The sequence below is a fragment of the Rhincodon typus genome, chromosome 14 (assembly GCF_021869965.1).
Source record: "Rhincodon typus isolate 14 chromosome 14, sRhiTyp1.1, whole genome shotgun sequence".
Classification (NCBI taxonomy): domain Eukaryota; kingdom Metazoa; phylum Chordata; class Chondrichthyes; order Orectolobiformes; family Rhincodontidae; genus Rhincodon; species Rhincodon typus.
Window position 1 is genome coordinate 11,897,551 of NC_063345.1, and position 25,910 is coordinate 11,923,460.

Sequence of the window (25,910 nt, forward strand, 5' to 3'; positions counted from 1 at the left end):
CTGATGCTGCTTGGCCTGCTGTGTTCATCCAGCTCTACACCTTGTTACCTACAATGACTATTCTCTTATTAAATTAATTGCTCTTATTAAACTTTTTTCAAGACACAACTAAACACAGCTCAATCCCAAACTTAAATTCTTGAAAGAATGATCAAAATTTAGTATTGATATTAATTCATAAAAATATTTTTTATGACTCCCCTATCAATTGCTTTTACAAAGCCATTAACAAGTTCTAAATGACTATTTTAACAATTTGATTAATGTATTAGTGGAATGTCTTGTGTGTCAGTTAACTAATCATATGTTCATAATCTGATTAGCAGCACAGGGTAAAGAGTTGATCCTGCATTTAACTTACAAATGTACGCACAGAATTTGTTAGTTAACCATCAAAACTCTTAATAAAATTGTTCATATAAATTAAGTAAAACACATATTCCTGACATTTAAGCATTTAAAGAGTGTTTTCTATTTCTAGGGGGTAATGCTAAGACATTGAAATGTATTCTTTGATTCAGCTTCACTCAGAAAAAATCAATGGCTTTGACCAATGAATGAAATGGTTGGATTGTATTTGATTGTTGTTTTTATCATCTATAATACGGTCAGGACTGGGGGCATCGGCTGTAGAAGGTGACATTATATAGATCTTTAATCTGCAACTATCTGACGGTTACAAAGTAATTTGGACACCACCCATGTAAATTTTATCAGTTTGTCCATTATGATAATAAGTTCAGTTTCTTTCAAAGTTAATGGCAAACATTTAACTTGCCTTGAACTCAGTACATATTATAACAGAAACTTCAGATTTTGTCAATACAATCTTGTCAGTTTTTCTTTTTGTTATAAAAGAAAGAAGGAAAAGTAAGAAAGGGCTTGGATTTATATGATGCCTTTAATGATCTCGGAACATGTCTTATGTTCTAAATTCCAAAGCCCACATTTACAATGCAAGTTACCTATGTAAACCTGTCATATTGTAATTACACTCTCCTGCCAGTGGAGGGTGTTGTAGCATCACTATTGGGAAGAGGGTGACATGAAACAGTCCTGGAAGTGGAAGTACTGCAGTATCATCATAGGCTGGTGAGCATCATTACAGTTCATCTGATGTTGAAAACTTCACCCTCGCCTTTTATACCTCTGAACTTGAGTATTCCAATGGCACATCTGACAGCCCACTCATGTAAACTTCAGGCCTTCCGAAACACACATTTTCTTTATGGGGAATTTAACATGGAAATTTATAATGGGGAACAAAGAGATGGCAGACCAATTAAATACATACTTTAGCTCCATCCTAACACCCCAACAATATGGGGGAACACCGCTGAATGTGAAGGAAGATTTGAAAGAAATTAATATAAGTAGGGAAATGTTGGGGAAACTAAAGGGATTAAAGGCAGATAAATCCCTAGGGCCTGATAAGTTTCATCCCAGAGTAATTATGGAAATGGTTCTAGAAATAGCAGATGTGCTAGTGATCATCCTGCAAAATTCTCCAGACTCTGGAATAGATTCTTATGGATTGGAGGGTAGTTAATGTTAACCTCATGAGGAAAGAAGGAAGGCAGAGAGAAAACAGGGAATTATTAACTGGTTAGCTTGACATTGGGAGTGGGAAAAGTGCTGGAGTCCATTAAAAAAGATGTAATAGTGGAGCACTTGAAAGATAGTGACAGGATCAGACAGAATCAGGTTGGGTGTATCCAGGGGGAGTTGTGTTTGATAGATCTGCTGGCGTATTTTGAGGATGTAATTAGTAGAGTGGATAGGGGGTCACTGTAAATTACTTGAATTTTCAGAAGGTTTTCAATGAGGTCCCACCTAAGAGACTAGCATGAAAAAGTAAAGTACATAGAATTGGAGGTCATGTACTGAAATGGATTGAGAACCAGTTGGCAGACGAGAAACAAAGAGTTGGAATAAATGGATCTTTTGCAGTGACTAGGGTGTACTGCAGAGATCAATGCTTGGACCCCAGCTATTCACAATTTGTATTAATGGTTAGATGAGGAAACTACATATCGTATCTCCAAGTTTGCAGATGACGTAAAGCTGGGTGAGAGGGAATGCTGTGAGGAGGATGCAGAGAAGCTGCACTGTGGTTTGGAGAAGTTAAGTAAGTGGACAAATACAGAAGGTTTAGTATGATGTGGACAAAAGTGACATAATCCACTTTGGAAGCAAAAATAGGAAAGCAGATTATCTGAATGGCAATAGACTGGAAAAGGGGGAGGTGCAATAAGACCTGGGTCTCCTTGTACACCAGTCACTGAAGGTACAGGGCAGCATGTGCTGATGAAGGCAAATGATATGCTGGTCTTAATAGAGAGAGGATTCAAATACAGGACTAGGGATGTCTTGATAGGGCCACCTGGAGTACTGTGTGCAGTTTTGGTCTCCTCATCTGAGGAAGGATGTTTTGGCTATGGACGAAGTGTAAAGAAGGTTTACCAGACTCATTCCTGGGATGGCAAGACTGACATACAGAGAAAGACTAGATCAGTTAGAACTACATTGAATAGAGCTGAGAATGAACAGGGATCTCAGAAACCTAACAGGATTAGACAGGGTATATGCAGGAAGATGTTCTTGATGACCAGGGAGTTCCAAATCAGAGGTCGAAGTTTAAGAATAAGGGGCAGGCCTTTAGGCCTGAGGTAAGGAGAAATTTATTCTCCCAGAGAGCAGTAAGCCTATAGAATTCCTTGCAACAGGAATGTGGAGGCCAAAACATTCAAGACTTTCAAGAACGATGTAGATGTGGTTCATAGATTAAAGGAATCAAAGCGTATGGGGAGAAAATGGGAACAAGGGTACTGAGTTGGATGATCAACCATGATCATATTGAATGGTAGAGCAGGCTCAAAGAGCCAAATGGCCTATTCCTGCTCTTATTTTCTATGTTTATATGTTTCTAGCTTAGAGCAAGTCCCATTCACCTATCAATCCTGTGTTGGCCTCAACCCTTCCTAACCCTAAAATCTCCTCCAGCTCTACAACACTCTGAAATATCTATACTTCACCAATTCTGGCCTCCTGACCATCGTTTATTTTAGTTATTCCACCATTAATATCCTCAGGTACCACAGCTCTAAGCTTTAGACCTCTGCAACTCTCTTTGGTCTTTAAAGCATCTTTCAAAAAAACTCTTTAATCAATTTTGTTTTGGTCATCTGACATAATATAGCCTTATCGAACTCACTGTCAAATTCACTGTTAAAAATTCTCCAACAAAATCACGTTGGGACATTTTACTACTTTAAAGGAGTTATATAAATGCAAGTTGTTGTGGGTGCTTTGCATGATTAATTTGAGGAGACCATGATGAAAAGATGCAAAAATAATGGCAGAACGTATAAGTACAAACAAAAAGGGAAATGATTTCTGTCTGTCCTGGTCCAACGATCCCTCTTTCTCAACCTTGCTTCAGCTGAAGATTACAGTTGGTTTGAAGGCATGTGTTCGATGACACTGGAGATCAACTGATTCTTGTATTTACTTTAGCATATTGGTCAGAACAAAAGCTAGTAGTCGTGTCCTAAGGCCCCCTCAGAAGTTGGACCCAATATTTGGCTATTGTACATTGTGGGGAAGACATTACCGGCACTGATTTCACACTTGGTTCCCTGAGGACATGTTGAGAAGAAGACAATTGCTGGCCATGTAATTCAGAGTCCACAAGAGCTTGCATCTGTTTGCTGGATAGGCAAGGGCTTTGCATGACGTTCCCTGGTAGCTGTTGTTGCTTCTGTCCTTGATCTTGATGATCCAGTGCATTAAACCCAAGTGAATTGGGCTGCTGAAGCAACATCTATGATCACATAAAGATAAACCGTATTAAAACCTATCTAGAAATATGCTGCTGCTCTCTGAAATAGACGCAATGGAATTACAAGAAATTCTCTGAAATTGCTCTTTCCCACCACACTGAATGGCTCTCAAATCTTGGGATATTTTATTAATTAGATTTACATCTCTGTTAAGGCTGCCTTTGTGAAGGAAAAGCAACATAATTTCAAATCAGGATGGTGTGTGGTTTGGAAGGGAACCCAGAGCTGATGATGTTCTCAGGTCTCTGTTACCTTTGCCCTTCCACATGGTAAAGGTCACAAGTTTGGAAGGTGCCATTGAAGAAGCTCTGGTGATCTGCTTCAGTACTTCTTGCAGATGGTGTACAGAGGTACATGGAGCACCTTGGGAGGGTGAATGTTTTCACTTCATTGTACATAGGAAAACCAAGTCCACAAGATATGAATTAATAGCAGGAGAGGGCTACTCAGCCCCTACTTCACCATTCAATGGGCAGCACGGAGGCTCCATGATTAGCACTACTGTCTCACAGTGCTAGGGACCCGGTTCGAATCTAACTGACTGTTTCTGTGGAGTTTGCACATTCTCCCCATGTCTGCATGGGTTTCTGCCGGGTGCTCTGGTTTCCCGCCACAATCCAAAGATGTGCATGTTAAGTGGATTGGCCATGCTGAATTGTCCCCTAGCATGCAGGTTAGGTGGATTAAGCATGGTACATGCAGGGTTATGGGGAAAGGGCGGGGGACTGGGTTTGGGTGGGATGCTCTTGGAGGGTCGATGCAGCCTCGATGGGCTGAATATCTTCTTTCTGCATTGTAGCGATTCTATGAAGACCATCTAATTCTATATTCCTGCTTATGGCAAAAGAGCTTGTTCCACCTTACAAAGGAAAACCTTATGTCCAACAGCAGGGCAAAATTAATTGTTGGAAGTTCCAAACCATCCCTACTGATGCAGAAGCACAAGTAAACAACACATACACATATCCATGAGAATGATACCTGGAGATTGGAGTCATGCACAAACTGCAACTGTTCTTTAATGTGATGCAGCTCCTCCTGTTGTGTCTTGATATTTGCCTGCAGGATGCGAGTCCTTTCCTCCAACTGCTCCTTCAGCTGGTGCATTACTCCCAGCTGTGCAGGACACTGGTACATGGGCTGCTGCAGAAACACAGAAATCAGTATAACAGATCTCCAGTAGGAACTTGTGGCATCAATCACAAACAATGAACACTCTTCCACTTGTCTTGCTGTGCTCTCTGAATCATTTCCTTTCAAATGCAAAGGAGAGCTAGGTACCAACCAGTTAGCCTGAAATCATGGCGAGAATTCAACCTATTATCAAACACCAAATTCATTCACAGGATATGAATTTCCCTGGCTAGGCCAGTATTTATTATCCATCCCTGATTGCCCAGAGAACAGTAAAGAGTCAACTACATTGCTGCGTGTCTCAGGTAATCCAGACCAAGGAACAACAGTAGATTTCCTTCCCTAAAGGACACGAGTGAACCAGATGGAATTTTCCCTAAAAAGCATATCATGGTCATCATTGGACTCTTAATTCTACATTGAAATCAAATGCCACTGTCCACCATAGTGGGAATCAAACCCAGCTCCACCACACCCGGCACTTTTCCCTGCAACCGCAGGAAGTGCTACACCTGCCCCCATACCTCCTCCCTCACCCCCATCCCAGGCCCGAAGAAGACTTTCCACATCAAGCAGATGTTCACCTGCACATCTGCCAATGTGGTATACTGCATCCGCTGTACCCGGTGTGGCTTCCTCTACATCGGGGAAACCAAGCGGAGACTCGGGCACCGCTTTGCAGAACACTTACGCTCGGTTCGCAACAAACAACTGCACCTCCCAGTCGCGAACCATTTCAACTCCCCCTCCCATTCCTCAGACGACATGTCCATCCTGGGCCTCCTGCAGTGCCACAACGATGCCACCCGAAGGTTGCAGGAACAGCAACTCATATTCCGCTTGGGAACCCTGCAGCCCAATGGTATCAATGTGGATTTCACAAGTTTCAAAATCTCCCCTCCCCCCACCGCATCCCAAAACCAGTCCAACTCGTCCCTGCCTCCCTAACCTGTTCTTCCTCCCACCTATCCCCTCCTCCCACCCCAAGCCGCACCTCCATCTCCTACCGACCAACCTCATCCCGCCCCCTTGACCTGTCCGTCCTCCCTGGACTGACCTATCCCCTTCCTAACTCCCTACCTACACTCACCTTTCCTGGCCCCATCCCCGCCTCTTCGACCTGTTTGTTTCCTCTCCACCTATCCTCTCCTCTATCCCTCTTCTATCCGCCTCCCACTCTCTCCCTATTTATTTCAAAACCCCCTTCCCCTCCCCCTTTTCTGATGAAGGGTCTCGGCCCGAAACGTCAGCCTCTCTGCTCCTATGATGCTGCTTGGCCTGCTGTGTTCATCCAGCCCTGCACCTTGTTGTCTCGGATTCTCCAGCATCTGCAGTTCCTACTATCTCTGATACTCCCTGCAGATGTGTTTGTAAATGTTTGTAGGAATGTAGTCAGCTAAGTTACTATTGATGGATGTGATTCTAAATTAAAGTGATCTTACTCCCCAGGAGTCTTTAGACCACCACAGATATCTCAGATTAAAATAGACCTACGGGATATTATAGCAGAGACAACTCCCCTGTATTAACCAATCTCAGTGCATGGAATAGCCCTTTTAAGAAGTTTCCACATTTGTTTTTGTTTGTCGATCTGGATGTATGTCAGTCTACAACATTCCTATTGATTCATTGATAATAATTAATTATCAGAATCACTCCTTGGCTACATTATAGTAGCACTATAGAGTGTATAATGCTATATACACTATATATAGAGTGTATATAGATACTACGTATAGTGTCTATATATAGACACTATAGAGTGTAGAATAATTAAAACACTCAAATTGTGTAGAAATAAATATTGGAAAATATAAATGCACCGAGAAACAAATGTAATAGCAATTCTCTTTATAAGATTAATGAAGCATTTCAATCCAATTAAAAATGAGTTCAGGGTATATAAACAAATAATTACAGTAAGATTATAAACCCAATCCAAGTATAAAAATCATAGACAACACAGTGAGGAGCTGGAGGAGCACAGCAGGCCAGGCAGCATCAGAGGAGCAGGAAAGCTGACGTTTTGGGTCGGGACCCTTCTTCAGAAAATCATAGTTTTGTTTTGTATTGACTTACCTCAGCCTAAGGGGAATTCTCTTTAAGACAAACCAACTCTACATTTGTGCCAAAGAAGACTGGTCTGCACTTGATGTTTTCCAACAAAGCCAGCTTCAAGGAAAGTCTGTAACTCTGAATGAAAGCGCTTCCAATGCTCTCTGGTAGACAAACAGGGGGCTGGAAGAACACAGGAAGCCAGGCAGCATCTGGAGGAAAGGAGCAGTCAACATTTCAGGAATTACCCTTCTCCAGTCCTGAAGAAGGGTAATTACCTGAAGCATTGACTGCTCCTTTCCTCCAGATGCTGCCTGGCCTGCTGTGTTCTTCCAGTCTCCCGTTTGTCTACCTTGGATTCCAGCATCTGCAGTTTTTGTTTCTCTTCCAATGTTCTCTGTTCAGTTCAAAAATTCTTGTAGGATAAAACTGTTTGTATGCATTTGTGTTTGTATACATGTGTGTCTGTATGCATGTGTGTGTGCCTGTACCTTTGTGTGGATATCTACATGTGTCTGTCTGTGTGTCTGTATGTGTCTGTATCTGTGCCTATACGTGCCTGTGTATCCCTGTGCATTTGTGTGTGTGTGTGTGTGTGTGTGTATCTGTATGTCTATATGGGTGTCTGTATGTGTATGTATTTCTGATAATATGTGCACGTGTGTATATCTGTGCACATGCTTGTGAGCGTGTATGTGTGTGTGTGCGCACGCGCATGTATGCGTGCATGTCTGTATATGTATCCACGTGTGTGCGTGTGCATGTGCGTATGTGTATGTGTATGTGTGTGTCTTTTGCAGTCTCAAGACCTTACTTCACAGAAAACAATATCAAGGCTGGGTGCAATGTTGATTACCATTTTGCTTTTGGCAAAGATTCTAATTCTACATCAGCTGTTTTAAATTCTAACACTTCGATTCTTGTGTTAATTCAAACTTTACAAATTCTGCATCAATTGGGTTAATTCCTTAACACCATTGGGCCTTGATTGGTGTATTTAAAAAAGGACCCAGATGTCCCCGATAATCAGAAGCCAATGAGAAATGGTAAAGTAACTCAGCAAACGCATTTGAACTGCGATGAGATGATTTCTCCCCCAATTCCCGACATTGTTGTTTGCTGTGATTGGAGATCTTTGCTGTTCTCTTCAGACAGAAAACAAAAAGCTCAGTTCAGAACAAACTTAAATGGTAGCATGAGAGACAACATTTCCAGCAAATTCATGGAGAGAGATGCTGTGACTGTGACTTCAATGTGGGATTCAGCCAGGAAGCAGCTTGTGTCAAAACACTGCATTAATGGAAGCATGATACTGAGCTTCCAGTCGGTGACATGTAATTCTGTTGCTGGTATTGCACCTCCTGAACTCCTAGGATGGAGCAATCACCAAGGGCAAATTTTGCTGTTGCTATAGGGACAGGGAATCTCATGGAGATACAAACCTTGGGGAGAGGGATAATGGGGGTGGGAAGCAAGGCAGGGGCTGGTTGTTAGCAGACACCCCACTGCACAATGTCCAATTTCTCAATTATGTACAAATCAATATGGATGATAGGACCCCATTCCCCAACTGGAAGGCAGTTTGCACTGTCGGATGGATCAGCTGTTATTTATCCCACTTTTGAAGCCGATATAACTGCAGCCCAGGTGGGAAGGGATTTGTAAGTGATCCTTAAATTGCTGCGTTGACCACTTAAGGGTGTTAAATTGAGGCAGGGTAGGAAGGTTGCTGATGAACCATCCTGCCTGGAACTTATTTAGGCAGAGGTAGGACAATGTCTGAGTATCTTTCCTGAAAACTTCCTACCTCAATTACTAGACCTATCACTTCCTCTCTCATCCAACTGTAGGACCAGCCATTAATATCTTCACCACAGATACTGCCTGACATTCTGAATATTTCTGGCATTTTACACTCTTAAATTGCAGTCAATGCCCAGTGTTCAATAATCCTTTTCCTCTTAGCAAGAATGCACCCCAAAATTTGGTGCACTGTAATTGATAAATTTTCACATATTCAGCTCACATATTTGCTTGTGTCTTGTCGGAATTTATAAATTTTATCGAAGGGCCTAAATGATTTCCTCCTCATCTAAGGGCTTCACGAAACAAATCAGAGAAGAAACGAAGGGACCAGTTTAATGTACTCATCAAGGAACTTAGTACCATGCTGCAAGGCTCCACGCACAAGATGGACAAGTCGACTGTGCTGCAAAGAACAATCGATTTCTTACAAAAACAAAAAGGTAAGAGTGTAGATAATCTGACCAGGGTTTATAACCCAAAATAATACTTGGCCTTGTTTGACACTGGGGATTTTCTTCATTGGAATTCCAGTTCTATTGTGATTGTGATGATACTATGGCTTTAAGAGATGGGTTTTGTCCAGTTTTTATTTTGAAGAGAGGTTTTAAGACAAAGGCACTGAGCTGTCCATTTGAATCCGATAAAGTAAACAGCTTGCAAGGCCTTTATTTTAAGTTGGAACGATAAAAGCAGCCTGAACGGGTGGGGTCAAGCTCCTCCAGAGCAAGGATCCTTTCATTTTTGGTTTTCAGAAATAATTGTTGCTGGGGTGTTGAAGCTGGGGGGAAGCTGAAGTACATCTCTCCCTGCTACTCCCTCTCTTTCAGAGTTTTCTCTCGATGTTTTCTTCCTGGACTGGAGAATTGTCTATGAGACAATTTAGTTTTCTGAAATAACAAGGTGTAGAGCTGGATGAACACAGCAGGCCAAGCAGCATCAGAGGAGCAGGAAAGCTGACGTTTCGGGTCGAGACCCTGCTTCAGAAATGGGGAAGGGGAAGGGGATTCTGAAATAAATAGGGAGAGAGGGGGAGGCGGATAGAAGATGGATAAAGGAGAACATAGGTGGAGAGGAGACAGACAGGTCAAAGAGGCAGGGTTGGAGCCAGTAAAGGTGAATGTAGGTGGGGAGTTAGGGAGGGGATAGGTCGGTCCAGGGAGGACGGACAGGTCAAGGGGGCGGGATGAGGTTAGTAGGTAGGAGATGGATTTTCTGAACTTGCCTTTGTCAAGGGCCTGTTTATGGGATAAATTGGAACTGTTATAGTTTAGTAGTAAAATGATCTATTATTGGTTAAGTTTTCCAATAGAGTTAAGTTATTCTAACTTCTTCTTTCTTTTGTGTTTTGCTTCAAATCTGGTACTCCAACCAATCGAATTGCATCTGGAATGCAGTACCTGGCACCTGACTTTAAAATAAGGAAAAAATAAGGTCTAGACTATCTCCTTAATATATTTTGAGGAGGTTTGATCTGGCCTATAACATAATCAAAAGCCCAACAGTCAGACCTCAATGATATCTTACTCAATCTTTATGGTTATTTTAATTGTCCTATTCAAATATGTTGTATCATACCTCCAGTACAGGTGGGACTTGAACCTGGACTTTATGACCAAGAGGTAGGGATGTCTACCACTGAGTCACAACACTCTTAGCAGTCAATTGCACTGACTAACATATGCTCGCCCATGCTGCTAGTGACTCCCTGTTAGAACCAGTTCCCTACTTGTTGAAACATTTAGAGATTTCACAACAAACTGGAGAACAAAGAGTTGTTATAGCAAAGCAGCTTTTACCAAATCAGTCACCTACCAGCCTCTTATAAAGCAGCTGTCCAATTTTAGAGAGTTTGTAACACTTAATAATTCAATTCAACTCAATAATGATCTTTTCCTTTTCACCAGATTCACAGCATTTTCTGAAGCTCTCGCAGCAGCCCTGACCTATATGTGGATCAGCTTGAAGCATCTGCTTTGCTTGATCATGTAGCTCAGCCACTAAGTCTTGTTATCCAGGACTTAATATATTCCAGACTGGGATCGGTGGATTTTTGGCACCGAGGGAATAAAGGAATCTGAAGATCGGGCAGTGGAACTGATGTAAAAGATCAGTCATAATTCTACTTATTGGTGGAACATGCTTGAGAAGCCACATTCTATTCCTGCTCCTATTTTGTAATTTTCTGGTGAAATGATGTCAATTCTGAACCGGATACCTCACCTAACTGGAGTGGGCTCCTCTACACGAGTGACATCCCTTATCCTGTGCCTGTCCCAAAGAGTCATAGATTCAGACAGCACAAAAAAGTCCCTTCAGTCCATTGAGTCTGTGTCAGCCTATTGAATGGAAATCCTACTTTTCAGCATTTGTTCCACAGCCTTGAATGTTATGGCATTTCATTTGCTCATCCACATAACTTTTAAAGGTTGTGAGGTTTCCTGCCTCGACTACCCTCCCAAGCAGAACATTCCAAATTCCCACCATCCTCTGGGTAAAAACAAGGAACAAAAACAAAAGTTGCTGGAAAAGCTCAGCAGGTCTGGCAGCATCTGTGAAAGAAAAAACAGAGTTAACATTTCGGGTCCGGTGACCCTTCCTCAGAACCCTCTGGGTAAAAACATGTTTCCTAAAATCCCATCTAAACCTCCTGCCTTTCACCTTAGAATGATGCTCCTTTGTTTTTGACCTTTCTACAAAGGGCAACAGCTGCTTTCTATGCACCCTGTCCATGCCCCTCATAACCTTACACAACTTAATCAGGTCCCATTCTCCTTATCATTTTACTTTCACTACTCTTCAAACATTTATCCAATTTCTCCAAAAGTTGAACTTTTCTGGTTCAGTCATAAACTAGACTCCCTGGTCATCAGGCAGAATTCCAGCCAGACTCTTTCTCATCGCACCCAGATTAGTCTAGTTTGACTAGTCTCGTTAGCAACTCCTTTATCTGTCCAACTGTCTTTCTCTCTCTTTGGGCTCTATCCTATCATTTACTCCCTACCCCACCCACCTCCCTATTTTCTGCATATAAACTGACGTTTTCCCAGCCACAACCAGTTCTGAGGAAGGGTCACCAGACCCGAAACATTAACTCTGTTTTCTCCTCCACAGATGCTGCCAGACCTGCTGAGCTTTTCCAGCAACTTTGTTTTTGTTGTAGTCTAGTTTGACAATCATTGTCATGTTGGGCATGCAGTTAACTTTGGAAATGGAGTTTAAACCCACTCTCAGACCTGTTTACTCATTAAATGGATTATTATATCAGAAATGTTTTCCCTTTCAGAGCTCTCAGCCCAGACGGAGGCTTGTGAGATCAGGCAGGATTGGAAACCCTCTTTTCTTAGTAATGAAGAGTTCACACAGTTGATGTTGGAGGTAAATAAAATCTTTTCTGTACAACCCATTTAGCAGCCTCCACAGTGGAGACCATACACTTCACAGAGCTAGGAATTGGAAAGCAGCACTGATATAAAGAGAGGATCAATCAGAATTATTTTATTCATTCACAGGACATGGGCATCGCTAGAAGGACCAGCATTTATTATCCATCCTTAACTGCCCTGGGAAAGTAGTGGTGTGCTACCTTCCTGAGTATAACTGGGGCCATATCAGAAGGTAGTTAACACTGCTGGGTGAGGACAAGAGACTCAATGCCCCAAACAGCATTAGTGAGCCATTTGGGGTTTTTCACAACAAACTCACCATGATCATTATTAGACTTTTCATTTTGATTTTGCCAGGATAATTGAATTCCCAGAGTGAAAAACCAGCAATACTTAGTAATGAAAATATTAGTCCCCCATTTTGAAGTATACCAGTCAGACCAATATGTTTCATTCACCAGTTTTACTACGTTTTTTTTCCTTCTGTATTTGACACTACAGCAGTGGTCAGATTTGCACTCGGTGGATTTTCAGTTCAGGATTACTCCTGTAGTAAAATAACTGCTCACTCCCAATGGTATTGGCAAATGGAACATAGCTTTCATTCTTTATGTCTCATAGTAGGAAGAATTTGGTAAAACATATGGTCAGCCAGCAGGCTCCTTCTTTACCTGAATAAACTCAAACCACCTGGTAGAAAGTGCTGATTATCAACCCTTGATTGTAGTATTGGAGTGTTTCCACCCAATCAACTGCAAGAAAAAAGTCTAAAACTACAAAGGCAACTAGAGGTTGAACAATAAAGATAGGTCTTGGTAACAATTTAGAATGAGAATAACTTTTTTTTTAATAAATTAAGTGACTTGCCGTGGAGTAATATTATATCATTCACACCATATTATAACTGTATACAATAGTAAGATTTTTAGATGACATTGCAATAATGAGTAAGGCAGCACAGATTCCTGTAGCATTCTAATAATTAATAAATATTAAATGCTTCTCCATAGGCTTTACAGCACAATTATTACACTCTCATCGCATTCCAAAGTGCTATTGCATCAGTAAGTTACATTCCAAATGCAGTCACATGCATTATAATTAAGAAAAAAACGTTTAGTTGCAGGCTGTGCAAGTCAAGCATGGGGAAATTAGTGATTAAAGTTTTGGTGTAATTCAGATATGTTAATTGCCAAGCATCAGTTTGAGAAGATTGGACATTTTCCCCCAGCTACTGACCCAAGACAGTTGAGGTCACATAAAAGCACCAGCTGTAAAAGTCCTCTTACCTTTAAACTAGTTTTAGCTGGGAACATAGAGCGAGCATACCTGTGAAATAGTTCATTAATCATGGTGCAGTTTTGCTACTTCCAGAATTCCAGCATTGCCAGGCAGAAAATAGAAATAACTTTCCTCAGTAATTTTAGTAATGTTAATATGATTATGGATTGGTTCCTAAACAAAAGCCTTGAATTACATATTGTTAAATATGATAAACTAGGCAATGGTCCAGTGGTGTTGTCGCTGGACTGTTAATCCAAAGACCCAGTTAACCTTCTGGGGGCCTGGGTTCAAATCCTGCCATGGCAGATGGTGGAATTTGAATTCAACAAATATCTGGAATTAAGAGTCTAATCAGGATCATGATATCGATTGTTGGAAAAACCTATCTGGTTCACTCATGCCCTTTAGAGAAGGAAACTGCCATCCTTAACTGGTCTGGCCTACATGTGACTCCAGACCCACAGCAATGCGGTTGACTCTTAACTGCAGGATGGGCAATAAACGCTGCCTAGCCAGTGACGTCTTCATCCCGTGAATGAATAAAGAAAAAAAAAATTGTGGCTATCCAGAACAATTACATATCTCTGCTCTTGCCACCACTTCCTGCTGAAGTCCAGTGAGAACTGGCTCCACTGAGTTATATCTATTAGCAAAGTGGAACTCTGCACATGTGAGCAGCCGCACACGTGTGCATTTCAAAGTGAATACTTTTTAATGTGTCCGCAGTTAAATACAAGTGCATTTAAATCCAACACTGTTCTAAGATGAGATAGCAGGAACTGCAGATGCTGGAGAATCCGAGACAACAAGGTGCAGGGCTGGATGAACACAGCAGGCCAAGCAGCATCATAGGAGCAGAGAGCTGACGTTTCGGGCCTAGACCCTTCATCAGAAAAGGGGGAGGGGAAGGGGGTTGTGAAATAAATAGGGAGAGAGTGGGAGGCAGATAGAAGAGGGATAGAGGAGAGGATAGGTGGAGAGGAAACAAACAGGTCGAAGAGGCGGGGATGGAGCCAGGAAAGGTGAGTGTAGGTAGGGAGTTAGGAAGGGGATAGGTCAGTCCAGGGAGGACGGACAGGTCAAGGGGGCGGGATGAGGTTGGTCGGTAGGAGATGGAGGTGCGGCTTGAGGTGGGAGGAGGGGATAGGTGGGAGGAAGAACAGGTTAGGGAGGCAGGGACGAGCTGGACTGGTTTTGGGATGTGGTAGGGGGAGGGGAGATTTTGAAACTTGTGAAATCCACATTGATACCATTGGGCTGCAGGGTTCCCAAGCGGAATATGAGTTGCTGTTCCTGCAACCTTCGGGTGGCATCGTTGTGGCACTGCAGGACGCCCAGGATGGACATGTCGTCTGAGGAATGGGAGGGGGAGTTGAAATGGTTCGCGACTGGGAGGTGCAGTTGTTTATTGCGAACCGAGCGTAGGTGTTCTGCAAAGTGGTCCCCGAGTCTCCGCTTGGTTTCCCCGATGTAGAGGAAGCCACACCGGGTACAGCGGATGCAGTATAGCACATTGGCAGATGTGCAGGTGAACATCTGCTTGATGTGGAAAGTCTTCTTGGGGCCTGGGATGGGGGTGAGGGAGGAGGTATGGGGGCAGGTGTAGCACTTCCTGCGGTTGCAGGGAAAAGTGCCGAGTGTGGTGGAGCTGGAGGGGAGTGTGGAGCGGACAAGGGAGTCACGGAGAGAGTTGTCCCTCCGGAAAGCAGATAAAGGTGGGGAGGGAAAGATGTCTTTGGTGGTGGGGTCGGATTGCAGATGGCGGAAGTGTCGGAGGATGATGCGTTGGATCCGGAGGTTGGTGGGGTGGTACGTGAGGACGAGGGGGATTCTTTTTTGGTTTTTATTGCGTGGACGGGGTGTGAGGGATGAGGTGCGGGAGATGTGGGAGACACGGTTGAGGGCGTTCTCGACCACCGAGGAGGGGAAGTTACGGTCCTTGAAAAACGAGGACAACTGAGATGTACGGGAGTGGAATGCCTCATCCTGGGAGCAGATGCGGCGGAGGCGAAGGAATTGGGAATAGGGGATAGCATTTTTGCAGGAAGGTGGGTGGGAGGAGGAGTATATCACCTGCTTGACAAGTTTGAACTCTGGGTTTTGGAGCTTTAACAAAGGCTGGAGTCACTGTTGTGTTATCCATAAGGCAGAGGAAAATGTGCCTGGCACTTGTATGAAAGTGGTCAAATGGCAGATCAGAAGTGTACAGTGGGTAACTACAAGGCAGTCTAAGATAAAACAGGAAGTGGTGTTCTCGGAGATTATCATGGTTGCTAATCAGTATTCCATAGGGAGTGCATCCAAAGCCAAATCCAAGGTACTACAGGCGAACCAGCTGCACAGGGAAGGAGGAAGAAAAATGGAAGAACAATAGATATAGGAGATTCAACAGTGAGACAATCTGACAGGCATTTCTGTGGCAGTGAACATGACCCAGAATGGCATGTTGCCTCCCTGGTGACAGGTTGGAACAGAGCATCAGCAGAACATCTTTGGGATCAGCCAGAAGTCATGGTCCACATTTGTACCAACGACATGACTCACAGCAACTCTACATTGCTTCAAGGTACAAAAGCTTAAAAAAAAGGTCAGTCAATCATGGCTAAGAAAAGAAGTTCAGAATCGTATTGGATTAAAAGTAAAGGCCTATGAAATTGGCAGAAATAGATGTAATTGTGAGGATTGGGAGGTTTGTAGAATACAAGAAAGGAGGTCCAGGAGACTAATAAGGAAAGGGATAATAGAATATAAATGTAATCTGGCAAAAAATGAAGATAAAAACTGATTGTAAAAGCTTCTATAGATACCTAAACATTTAGTTAAAGCAAATCTGCATCAAAAGCAGGCCAAGTCAGGACAATTTATAAAGGGAAGTAGAAAAACAGCTTCACCTTATTATTAAGCTAAATTATTATATTTTGTCTGTTTGCATTATGGCAGATACCAGAAATCTCCCAGATCTAGAGATGCAAGTGGCTCGGGAGAATAAGGCGTTGAAAGAAATTGGCATTGGTAAGACAATGGTACTGGAGAAATTGATGGGGCAGAAAGTTGATAAATTCCCAGGAGATGATGGTCTACATCCCAGAGTGCTGAAGGAGGTGGCTGTAGAGATAATTGATGCATTGGTGAATATCTTCCAAAATTCTTTAGGTTCTGAAATAATTCTTGTGGATTGGAGGATAGCAAATGTCACCTCAGCATTTAAGAAGGGAGTCAGAGAGAAAACTGGGAACTATAGAGTTATTAGCCTTACATCAGTAGTGATGAAAATGCAAGAATCTATTATAAATATGGGATAAATAGCACATAGTTGGTAATGATCCAATAGGACACAGTCAGCATAGATTTGCAAATGGAAAATTGAGTTCGATGAACTTGTTGGAATTTTTTGAAGACTTTACTAACAAAATTGGTGGACAGTCAATGGACATGGTGTACTTAGAATTTTAGAAGATTTTGACGGTCAATGAATGGCCTAGCCAGGGATGGCCACATCCCATGAACAAATTCAAAAAATTGGAAGCCTTAGATTTAAAATTTATCATCTCAAAAACTGTAGAGTTTATTTCTACCTTGAAATAACTCCAAAGAGGCTGGTATCCCATAACTAAGTTGCCCTTTATTTACACGTGGAAAGTCCATGATACTGCTCCAGCTCCCTCAGAGCCAGCTCTCCAGAGTGATTAGCACCTCTGGTACTCCTGTTTATATCTGTCAGCCAAAGCTCCCTGAATGGACCAGGTTAACAACCTCAATCAGGGAATTCATATTCTATGAGGTCCACCTGGCTGCCTTCGTTACAATCACAACATCCCTGTCCGTAGCATTCTCATTTTTAAAAAGAAAAGTTTGTTGTGTTTTATTATTTATTTCCTTGGGTTTCTTGATAATACAAATCCTCTTTCTTTCATTTACAATGTGGATTGGCTATGTTTTAATTGAAGTGTGATAACTACATGCTAAAAAGTAATAAAAATATTTGTTTCGATCAACAAAAGGGGGTTACAAAGAAGGGATCCAATTCTTCCATCTCACTTGTGTGTAAATACTCTAGTCTGACAGTCATACAGCACAGATTTTTTGTTTATAATTATTGAATCCCTACAGTGTGGAAGGAGGCCATTTGGCCCATCAAGTCCACACCAAGCCTCTGAAGAGCAACTTGACCCTCCTACCCTATAACTCTGCATTTCGCATGGCTAACCCACCTAGCCTGCACACAATGGGCAATTTAGCATGGTCAATCCACCTAAACTACACATCTTTGGACTGTGCGTGGAAACCAGGGGAAACCATGCAGACACAGGGAGGATGTGCAAATTCCACACAAACAGTTGCCCAAGTCTGGAATTGAACCCAGGTCCCTGGCACTGTGAGGCAGCAGTGCTAACCACTGAGACACCATGCTACCCTTTGATCCAATCAATCCACACTGAACATAAAGCATTGATTAATTCAGGTTTTATGTAAAGTTTGCTTATGATTGAAACACTATTGTATATTGAAAATGTTGATTGCATCCTTAACTAGATTTTCTAAAAATAGCAGGTGATGATCCAATGTACTTTTCACAAAAATTTCTCATAAGGTATCCAGGCTCTTGACATTTGCAGATCAGACAGATTTTTGGAATCTTGCACCTTTGTAGAAATTTCCTTTCCAAAAATATAAAATGAACAAACTCATGACAGGCTGAGGATTAAACTTGTGACATTCTCGTCAATGCATTTGCTTTATCCAAAGACCCATTTGGAGTGGTCAAATTAGAACTTAAACTGTGGCACCTCACAGTCTATGTTGATGCTGTAACTTTTACAAGTTTAGTTGAATGGGCATTGCAAGTTCAAGCACATTTTCCAGCCTCTCACCTCTTTGCCCTGTCTTTCTCATCGTCGTCCATCAGCTCACCTCCACAGCTGTAGTCTCTATAAACATGAACAGAAATATGGCTAAATAACAATGAAATCTCACCACCAACAAATTAGACATAGGAGCTGTTGTGTGTATGTGTTCCTTCATGTGTTCTTTCCAAAATGAAATGTCATGGTTGAGGATAGCTTACTGTCTGCTCTAACTAGAAAGGTTTCTTTGAGTCAGCAATAGGACTTTTATTGCATCTCTGCATCTATTTATATATTGTATGAGTATGAACTTTAATTGATTTACCCCCCAAGATGAAATGAGAGACAATGAGTGTTTTGGGAATATATGGATTTTATCAAAAATTTGTACCTAATTTTAGTACAGTAGCCATAACATTGACCAATTTGCTACAAAAACAGACAAAGGTGATAGGGTCAACAGAATGTCAGGCAGCTTTTGAAAAGTAAAAAGCAATTTTAATGTGTAAACCTGTAATAACTGCACATAACTTTAACAAACATGTAAATTAGCAGCAGACGCTAGTGATTGGGGATTAGAGGAGTTCTCTTACAGGAGGGCAAGGCTGGAATGGAAAAGCCTGTGGGTTATTTTTTCCAAGAAGTTGAAAGAATCAACATCAGTACAGAAAGTCAACTAAAGAGAAGACAGTGCTGGTGGTGTTAGCCACTCTTCAATACTTGAAGGCTATGTTCAACATTGAAACTATGACACTTTAGATTTTACTGATCATAATCCGTTAAACTTTCTTGAGAAATATAAAACAAAATGCTGAAATTTATTTTACAGTCTTTTAACACAAAAGACTACATTTTTCTGGCAAGGAAAATGTAATTGCTGATGCAGTATCCTGAATTTAAACAAATGTAAATTTAAGAAGATGACCTAGAAAGTTAATAGTGATTAAGAATCTTTTAGGAGGAAAAAATGGCTGTGAATTTGTGTTTTGTTTATCATTTAAGTATTGTTAACCTTGCTGTTAAACGTATTTTTTTAAAATTGCATTTCATTCTTCTGAGGGTGGAAGTATTTTTTTTTAACAGTAAATGGGAAGAATGATCGTAATATGACTGAATTTTACACCATGTTTCAGTGATAGGGTTTTAAGTTTACATCTTTAATCGCAGCAGTTTGAAAAAATAGGTAGATTGGATAATTTGACAATAGATAAACAATTACAAACAGTTAAAGAAATAACTCAAATTTTTAAATAAGTTCACTTCGATGAGGAATAGTAGTTGGAAAGATTATACATCCATTACCAGAGGGTGCTGATGCGAAGAGACTGAGGAGGATTCTGGGAGAAGCGAGCACAGTCACCACGACCTGCTAGCTTCAAGTAACAGCCAAACGTAACTTTTCTTTCTCAACTTCAATTTCCATTAATCAATTCACACCCATAAAGTTTTAAAGTAGTGGGATTTAAACTACTGCTGGAATAGCACTGTACTGGGCTTTATAGTATTAGCTAGACTGTTATTTGTATAAACAGCAAGTTTAGTATGTCTTAGTGAGAATTTAACACGAGGGAGCATCCAGCTAGCTGTAAATTAATTTAAAAGTAATTTATTTTTAATTAAAGAGTTGCTAGAGGGTAAAAATGGCAGTGAGTGGGTAGCATTGCTTCTTCTGCGAAACATAGGAAATCAGAGCCAGTTTGAACGTCCCCGACAACGACAGCTGCAGAAAGTGTGTCAATTGCAGACCACATGGATCAGTGGGAATGGCAGTTGGATACACCAAGGAGTATGCAGGAGATGGAAAGCATCATAGACAGGAGTTTTAGAGACACAATCACACCCAAGGATCAGGCAGATAGATGGATGCCCGCTAGAAGGGGCAGGCAGACAGTGCAGGTGTCCCCTGTGGCTATATCCCTCTCTAACAAGTATATCTTTTGGATACTGTTGGGGATGAGAGTGCCTATCAGGGCATGGTGCTGGGGTGGTGGCACTGCAGCTGGCTCTGTTATGCAGTAGGGAGGGTCAAAGTTCAGTCGAGCAGTAGAAATAGGGGACTGTATAATCAGGGGTACAGACAGGCATTTTTGTTCTGCAAAAGTGACTCCAGGATGGTGGGTTGGCTCCCTGGTGCCAGGGTCAAGGATGTCTCTGAGTGGGCATGGGAAATTAACAAAAGGGAGGGTGAGAAGCCAGAGGTACCAACAACATAGACAGGAAGAGTAACGAGGTCCTGCAAAGGGAATTCAGGGAGTTAGGTCAGAGGTTGAAAAGCAAGACCTCTAGGGTTGTAATCTTGGGATTATTCAAGATGCTAGAATAAATTAAAGCTTAAATGTTACAGCTGTATTCCTGAATTGTGATCACTTGTATCAGTAGTTCCTTATGTTGTTGGAGCTGATGCATAGTTTGCTGCAAAAATTTGTTTCTGTTCTCAGGGTCACTAATAAATTTGAAGAAAATAATGAAAAACGGATGTTGTATATTTATGCACATCATATTATCTTCATCTGAGCAGAACATTTCCACAAGACATTGACAAATTGTTTACGCAGATGCAAATTATGCAAAAGAAACTGAGGACTCGCTCAGGTTCGCACTTCTCAATTATCAGATGAATAACTAACATTTTTAAATATGTTAAGTAGAGGCAAGGTTAGCTGTAAAGAAAGCAGAATAAATATCAATGTTTAATGTGCTAATATGATTAATTCAGACGGTTCATTGTGTGCACAGTGATGCAGATCTTGACTTTGATTGCCTTAAGCAGATGAGAGTGAGCTGGGAGCCTGTTTTATATCACTCCCCATTGTCATTGACTTCCAATTGAGAACAATATAAAAGGGATGGTAAATTAACTTGCACTCATTTTACACTATCACGCAGACTAACTACAGCAGTGAGTTGGCAAAAAATGCTTGGTCTCCCTTGACCTGCTATTATTTTGATGTTTTGGAAACAGGATGAAAAAAGTTTGCATTTGTCTTCACTGTGGAAGACACCAGCAGCATACTAGAACTTCAAGAGAGTCAGGGGGCACAGCTGAGTGTAGTGGCCATCATTAAGGAGAAGGTCCTGGAGAAGCTGAAAGATCTGAAGGTGGATTAATCACTGGACCATGGACTATACCCCACGCCAGGACTTTGAAGGAGATAGCTGAGGAGATTGTGGAGCTATTGGTAGTGATCTTCGAGGAATCACGAGAATCAGGGACGGTGGCAGAAGTCTAGAAAATTGGTAATGTAACATCCCTGCTTAAGGAGGGCGGGAGGTAGAAGACAGGAAACTGTAGACCAGTTAGCCTGACCTTGGTCATTGGTAATATTTTAGAATTCATTATTAAGGATGAAACTGCAGAGCACTTGGAAGTGTATAGTAAAATATGACTGAGTCAGCATCTTTGTCAAGGGGAGGATATGCCTGACAAAATCGTTAGAAATCTTTGAGATGGCAATGAGCACAGCCAGTGGATATGATTGCTTTGGATTTCCAAAATGGCCTTTGAGAAGGTGCTGCAGAGAAGACTGCTAAACAGGAGCCCATGGTATTAGGGACAAGATACTGGCATGGATAGAGGATTGGCTGACTGGCAGAAGGCAGAGAGAGGGGATAAAGAGGTCTTTTTCAGGATCGTAGTTGGTGACTAGTAGAGTTCCACAGGGCTCCATGTTGGGACCTGAGGGCATTGTTGCTAAGTTTGCAGATAACACAAAGATAGAGAGAGGGACAGGTAGTATTGAGGAAGCAGGCAGATTGCAGAAAGACTTGGACAGGCTAAGAAAGTGCACAAAAAGGTGGCAGTTGGAATACAATATGGGAAAGTGCGAGGTTATACACTTTAGCAGGAAGAATAAAGGCATGGACTACTTTCTGAATGGAGAAAGGTTTTGGAGACCTGAATCACAAAGGGACTTGGGAGTCCTAGCTCACGATTCTCATAAGGTTATGTGATGATACCATGGCTTTAAGAGTTCTATTTTGTCCTGGTTTTTTTGTGAAGAAAGGTTGAGACAGAGGAGCCGTGCAGTCTGCTTCAAGCCAACAAAGTAAACAGCTTGTGAAAGCTTGGGTTTTATTTGTAAATTGGAATTTTACAAGCTCCCCTGAACCAGGATTCTAGTTTTAACTTAAAGTAACTGTTGCGATTGTGAAAGCTGCCACATTTTGCTCTCCCTCGCTCTCTTTGCTACAACTAAGAACTGAGATTCTCTTCCTAAAATTTCTTGTGAGACAATCTGTTTTACTAAATTTGCCTTTGCCAAGTGTGTGTTTATGGGATGTTGCTATATTGGAACAGTTGTTGTTCAGTAGTTAAATAATCTATCATCCTGTTCAGTTTTCCAATAGAGTTGTTATTCCAATCCTTCTTTGTTTTGTTTGTATTTTACATGAAGTGTGAATAAAGTGTGTTTTGCTTCAAGCCTGGCAGTTTGAAAAATCAAATTGCATCCAGAACGCAACACCTGACACTTGCTTTTAAAATAAGAAAAGTTAGGGTCTAGGCTATTTCCTTGACATGTGTTGAAGGGTTTGGTCTGGTCCATAATAATTAACATGCAGGTTCAGTTGGCAATTAGGAAGGCAAATGCAATATTAGGATTAATTTCAAGGGGGCTAGAATACAACAGCAGAAATATATTGCTGATGCTTTATAAGGCTCTGATTAGACTGCATTTGGAACATTGTGCGCAGATTTAGGCCCCATATTTACAGAAGGATGTGCTGACATTGGAAGGTATCCAGAGGAGGTTTACAAGAATGATCCCAGGGATGAAGAGCTTGACATACGAAGAGAAGTTGAAGACTCTAGGCCTGTACTTGATGGAGTTTAGAGGCTGAGAGGTGTCCTCATTGAAACTTACAGAATACTGAGATGCCTAGGTAGAGTGGATGTGGAGAAAATGTTTCCATTAGTAGGAGAAACTAGGACCTGAGTGCACAGCCTCAGAGTGAATGGATGATCCTTTAGAACTGAGATGAGGTCTAATTTCTTCAGCCGGAGAACTCATTGCCACAGAAGGCTATGAGTTATTGAGTGTATTTAAGGCAGAGATTAGATAAGTTTTTCATTAGTAAGGGGATCAAGGGTTACGGGGAGAAAGCTGGAGAGTGGGGTGAAAAACATAGCAGTCATGATTGAATGGTGAAGCAGATTCAATGGGTCAAATAGCTGATTTCTGCTCTTATATCTTATGGCCTTGTGGAATCTACAGTTAAATGTTTCTGATGAAGAGAATGCTGCGAGCTTGTTTGCCTTGACTGTTATGGTAGTGACATTTCTAGGTCTATAATTTAATCCATCTGACAGCATGTACAAGTCATTTTAGTATCCCAAGAATACTATGCCACTGCTTCCAATTTAGTTTTAACTCTTCATTGGCCAGGAGACACCATATAGTCCTCCCTGGCTCTGAAGGTAGTTGCAGGGTTTTCTTTTATTTATCCATGGGATTCAGGCATCGCTGGCTGGACCAGCATTTATTGCCCACCCCTTATTGCCCAAAGGGTAGTTAAGATTCAATCACATTGTGTTGGCTCTGGGGTCACATTTAGGTTAGAACAGGTAGGTTAACTTCCTTCCCTATAGGCAATTAGGTACCAAATGGGTTCTTCCCATGGATAATGTCATTGTTCTTTTTTAAATTAAATTCAAATGCCAGCATCTGCCATGGTGGGATTTGAAGCCAGGTCCCCAGCACATTACTTGGGCCTATAGATTAATAATCTATTGATAACACCACTAGGCTATCACCTCCTCACTTCTTGCTGAGGTGCTGGTTATGTAAGACTTAGGTGACTATTTTGAGTCTGTGACTCTCTTAGTGAGTTTATTCCCAAGGAACCGTATGCAGTTCCCTCCTCTTAATTCAAAGCTTGTGAACTTGAGTTACTAAAAAAATACAAACAACAATATGAAATATCAGGAATAGATGACTACTTGTGCCAATGTTAAATGCTTTTTTGGAGACGTGAAGCAACAACATTGTGAAGGCTATCCTTCTGACTTTCTATCACACCTTAAGCAACGATGTTTGATTTCATAACTGCTCCTCTAAGGGAAAGAAGTGATTCAGAAGAGTTCAGTGATCCAAGTCATGATTTCCCATAGCACCATATTTTAACACAATAAACTATCCTAACCCAATCTGTGCTTCCTACTGGCTCAATTTTCACTGTTCCAAAACCAGGCAACTGACATTGTCCAGCACTATGGAGGCTAACTTTCTGGCATCAGCTGCAATGATCAGAATTAGCCAGTATTTCAGGTCAGTCGCTTACACCTAATGGTTCACTACTTCAGACCTATACTGTGTCAAATGATCAAAGCCTAGATTCAGGGGACTGTAGGCAGCACTGATAATGTCTACAAACATATTGGAGCTAACTGGCTTCTATCCAAAACCAGCAGACAGAACAACTTCGGCTCCAATTCAGGCAGAACCTACCTTAGAGTTCTTTGAATTGTCTTGAATGCGAATCATTCTCCAAGCCTTTGCTCAGAAAGGCGCTAATGCATGGCTTTTTATCATCACTTAAAACAAGAAAGTGAAGCCAGGCGCGAATCATTTCCCATCTCCCCAATTCCCCACCCCACATCATCCATGGTCATGGCATGTGCGCATTGTATAAGAAAGTTCTCTACTGCCTCTCAGTGGGAACCACTGAAAATTCTACAGCAACATAAAAGGGGCAAGAGGTCCAGTATCATGGGTCACTATCATTTCTTATCCATACTTTACACCCAAGGATTAATCATGTGAATGTCTTGAAGGATAAAAGCAACTAATTTCGTAGAAATCCTTACCACAAAGTACACCGGAAAGAGTCATTTTGACATCAATACCAAATTCATCTCAATTTCTTTGACATGACAGGGGACTCTAAATGATGCACAACTCATTGAAGACACAGAGATAGTAGGAACTGCAGATGCTGGAGAATCCGAGACAACAAAGTGCAGGGCTGGATGAACACAGCAGGCCAAGCAGCATCATAGGAGCAGAAAGGCTGACATTTCGGGCCTAGACCCTTCATCAGAAATGGGGGAGGGGAAGGGGGTTCTGAAATAAATAGGGAGAGAGTGGGAGGCATATAGAAGATGGATAGAGGAGAGGATAGGTGGAGAGGAAACAAACAGGTCGAAGAGGCGGGGATGGGGCCAGTAAAGGTGAGTGTAGGTGGGGAGTTAGGGAGGGGATAGGTCAGTCCAGGGAGGATGGACAGGTCAAGGGGGCGGGATGAGGTTGGTCGGTAGGAGATGGGGGTGCGGCTTGAGATTTTGAAGCTTGTGAAATCCACATTGATACCATTGGGCTGCAGGGTTCCCAAGCGGAATATGAGTTGCTGTTCCTGCAACCTTCGGGTGGCTTCCTCTACATCGGGGAAACCAAGCGGAGGCTTGGGGACCGCTTTGCAGAACACCTACGCTTGGTTCGCACTAAACAACTGCACCTCCCAGTCGCGAACCATTTCAACTCCCCCTCCCATTCCTCAGACAACATGTCCATCCTGGGCCTCCTGCAGTGCCACAACGATGCCACCCGAAGGTTGCAGGAACAGCA

At 41.9% G+C, this 25,910-nt stretch overlaps 2 protein-coding genes across 2 annotated transcripts in view; one reads left to right on the top strand and one right to left on the bottom strand.

Moving 5' to 3' along the window:
• Positions 1 to 4,949, bottom strand: part of LOC109935260 (neuronal PAS domain-containing protein 2-like) — a 72,151-nt gene extending 67,202 nt beyond the window's left edge. Inside the window, exons 1-2 of the mRNA XM_048605267.1 lie at positions 4,824 to 4,949; positions 3,631 to 3,823 (exon numbers count right to left, since the gene is read on the bottom strand). Of these exons, the coding sequence (XP_048461224.1) occupies positions 3,631 to 3,823; positions 4,824 to 4,949 (319 nt within the window). The remainder of the gene's footprint in view (positions 1 to 3,630; positions 3,824 to 4,823) is intronic.
• A 3,630-nt stretch (positions 4,950 to 8,579) lies between these two features.
• Positions 8,580 to 25,910, top strand: part of LOC109935591 (neuronal PAS domain-containing protein 2-like) — a 174,589-nt gene continuing 157,258 nt past the window's right edge. Inside the window, exons 1-3 of the mRNA XM_048605268.1 lie at positions 8,580 to 8,692; positions 9,129 to 9,277; positions 12,121 to 12,212. Of these exons, the coding sequence (XP_048461225.1) occupies positions 8,580 to 8,692; positions 9,129 to 9,277; positions 12,121 to 12,212 (354 nt within the window). The remainder of the gene's footprint in view (positions 8,693 to 9,128; positions 9,278 to 12,120; positions 12,213 to 25,910) is intronic.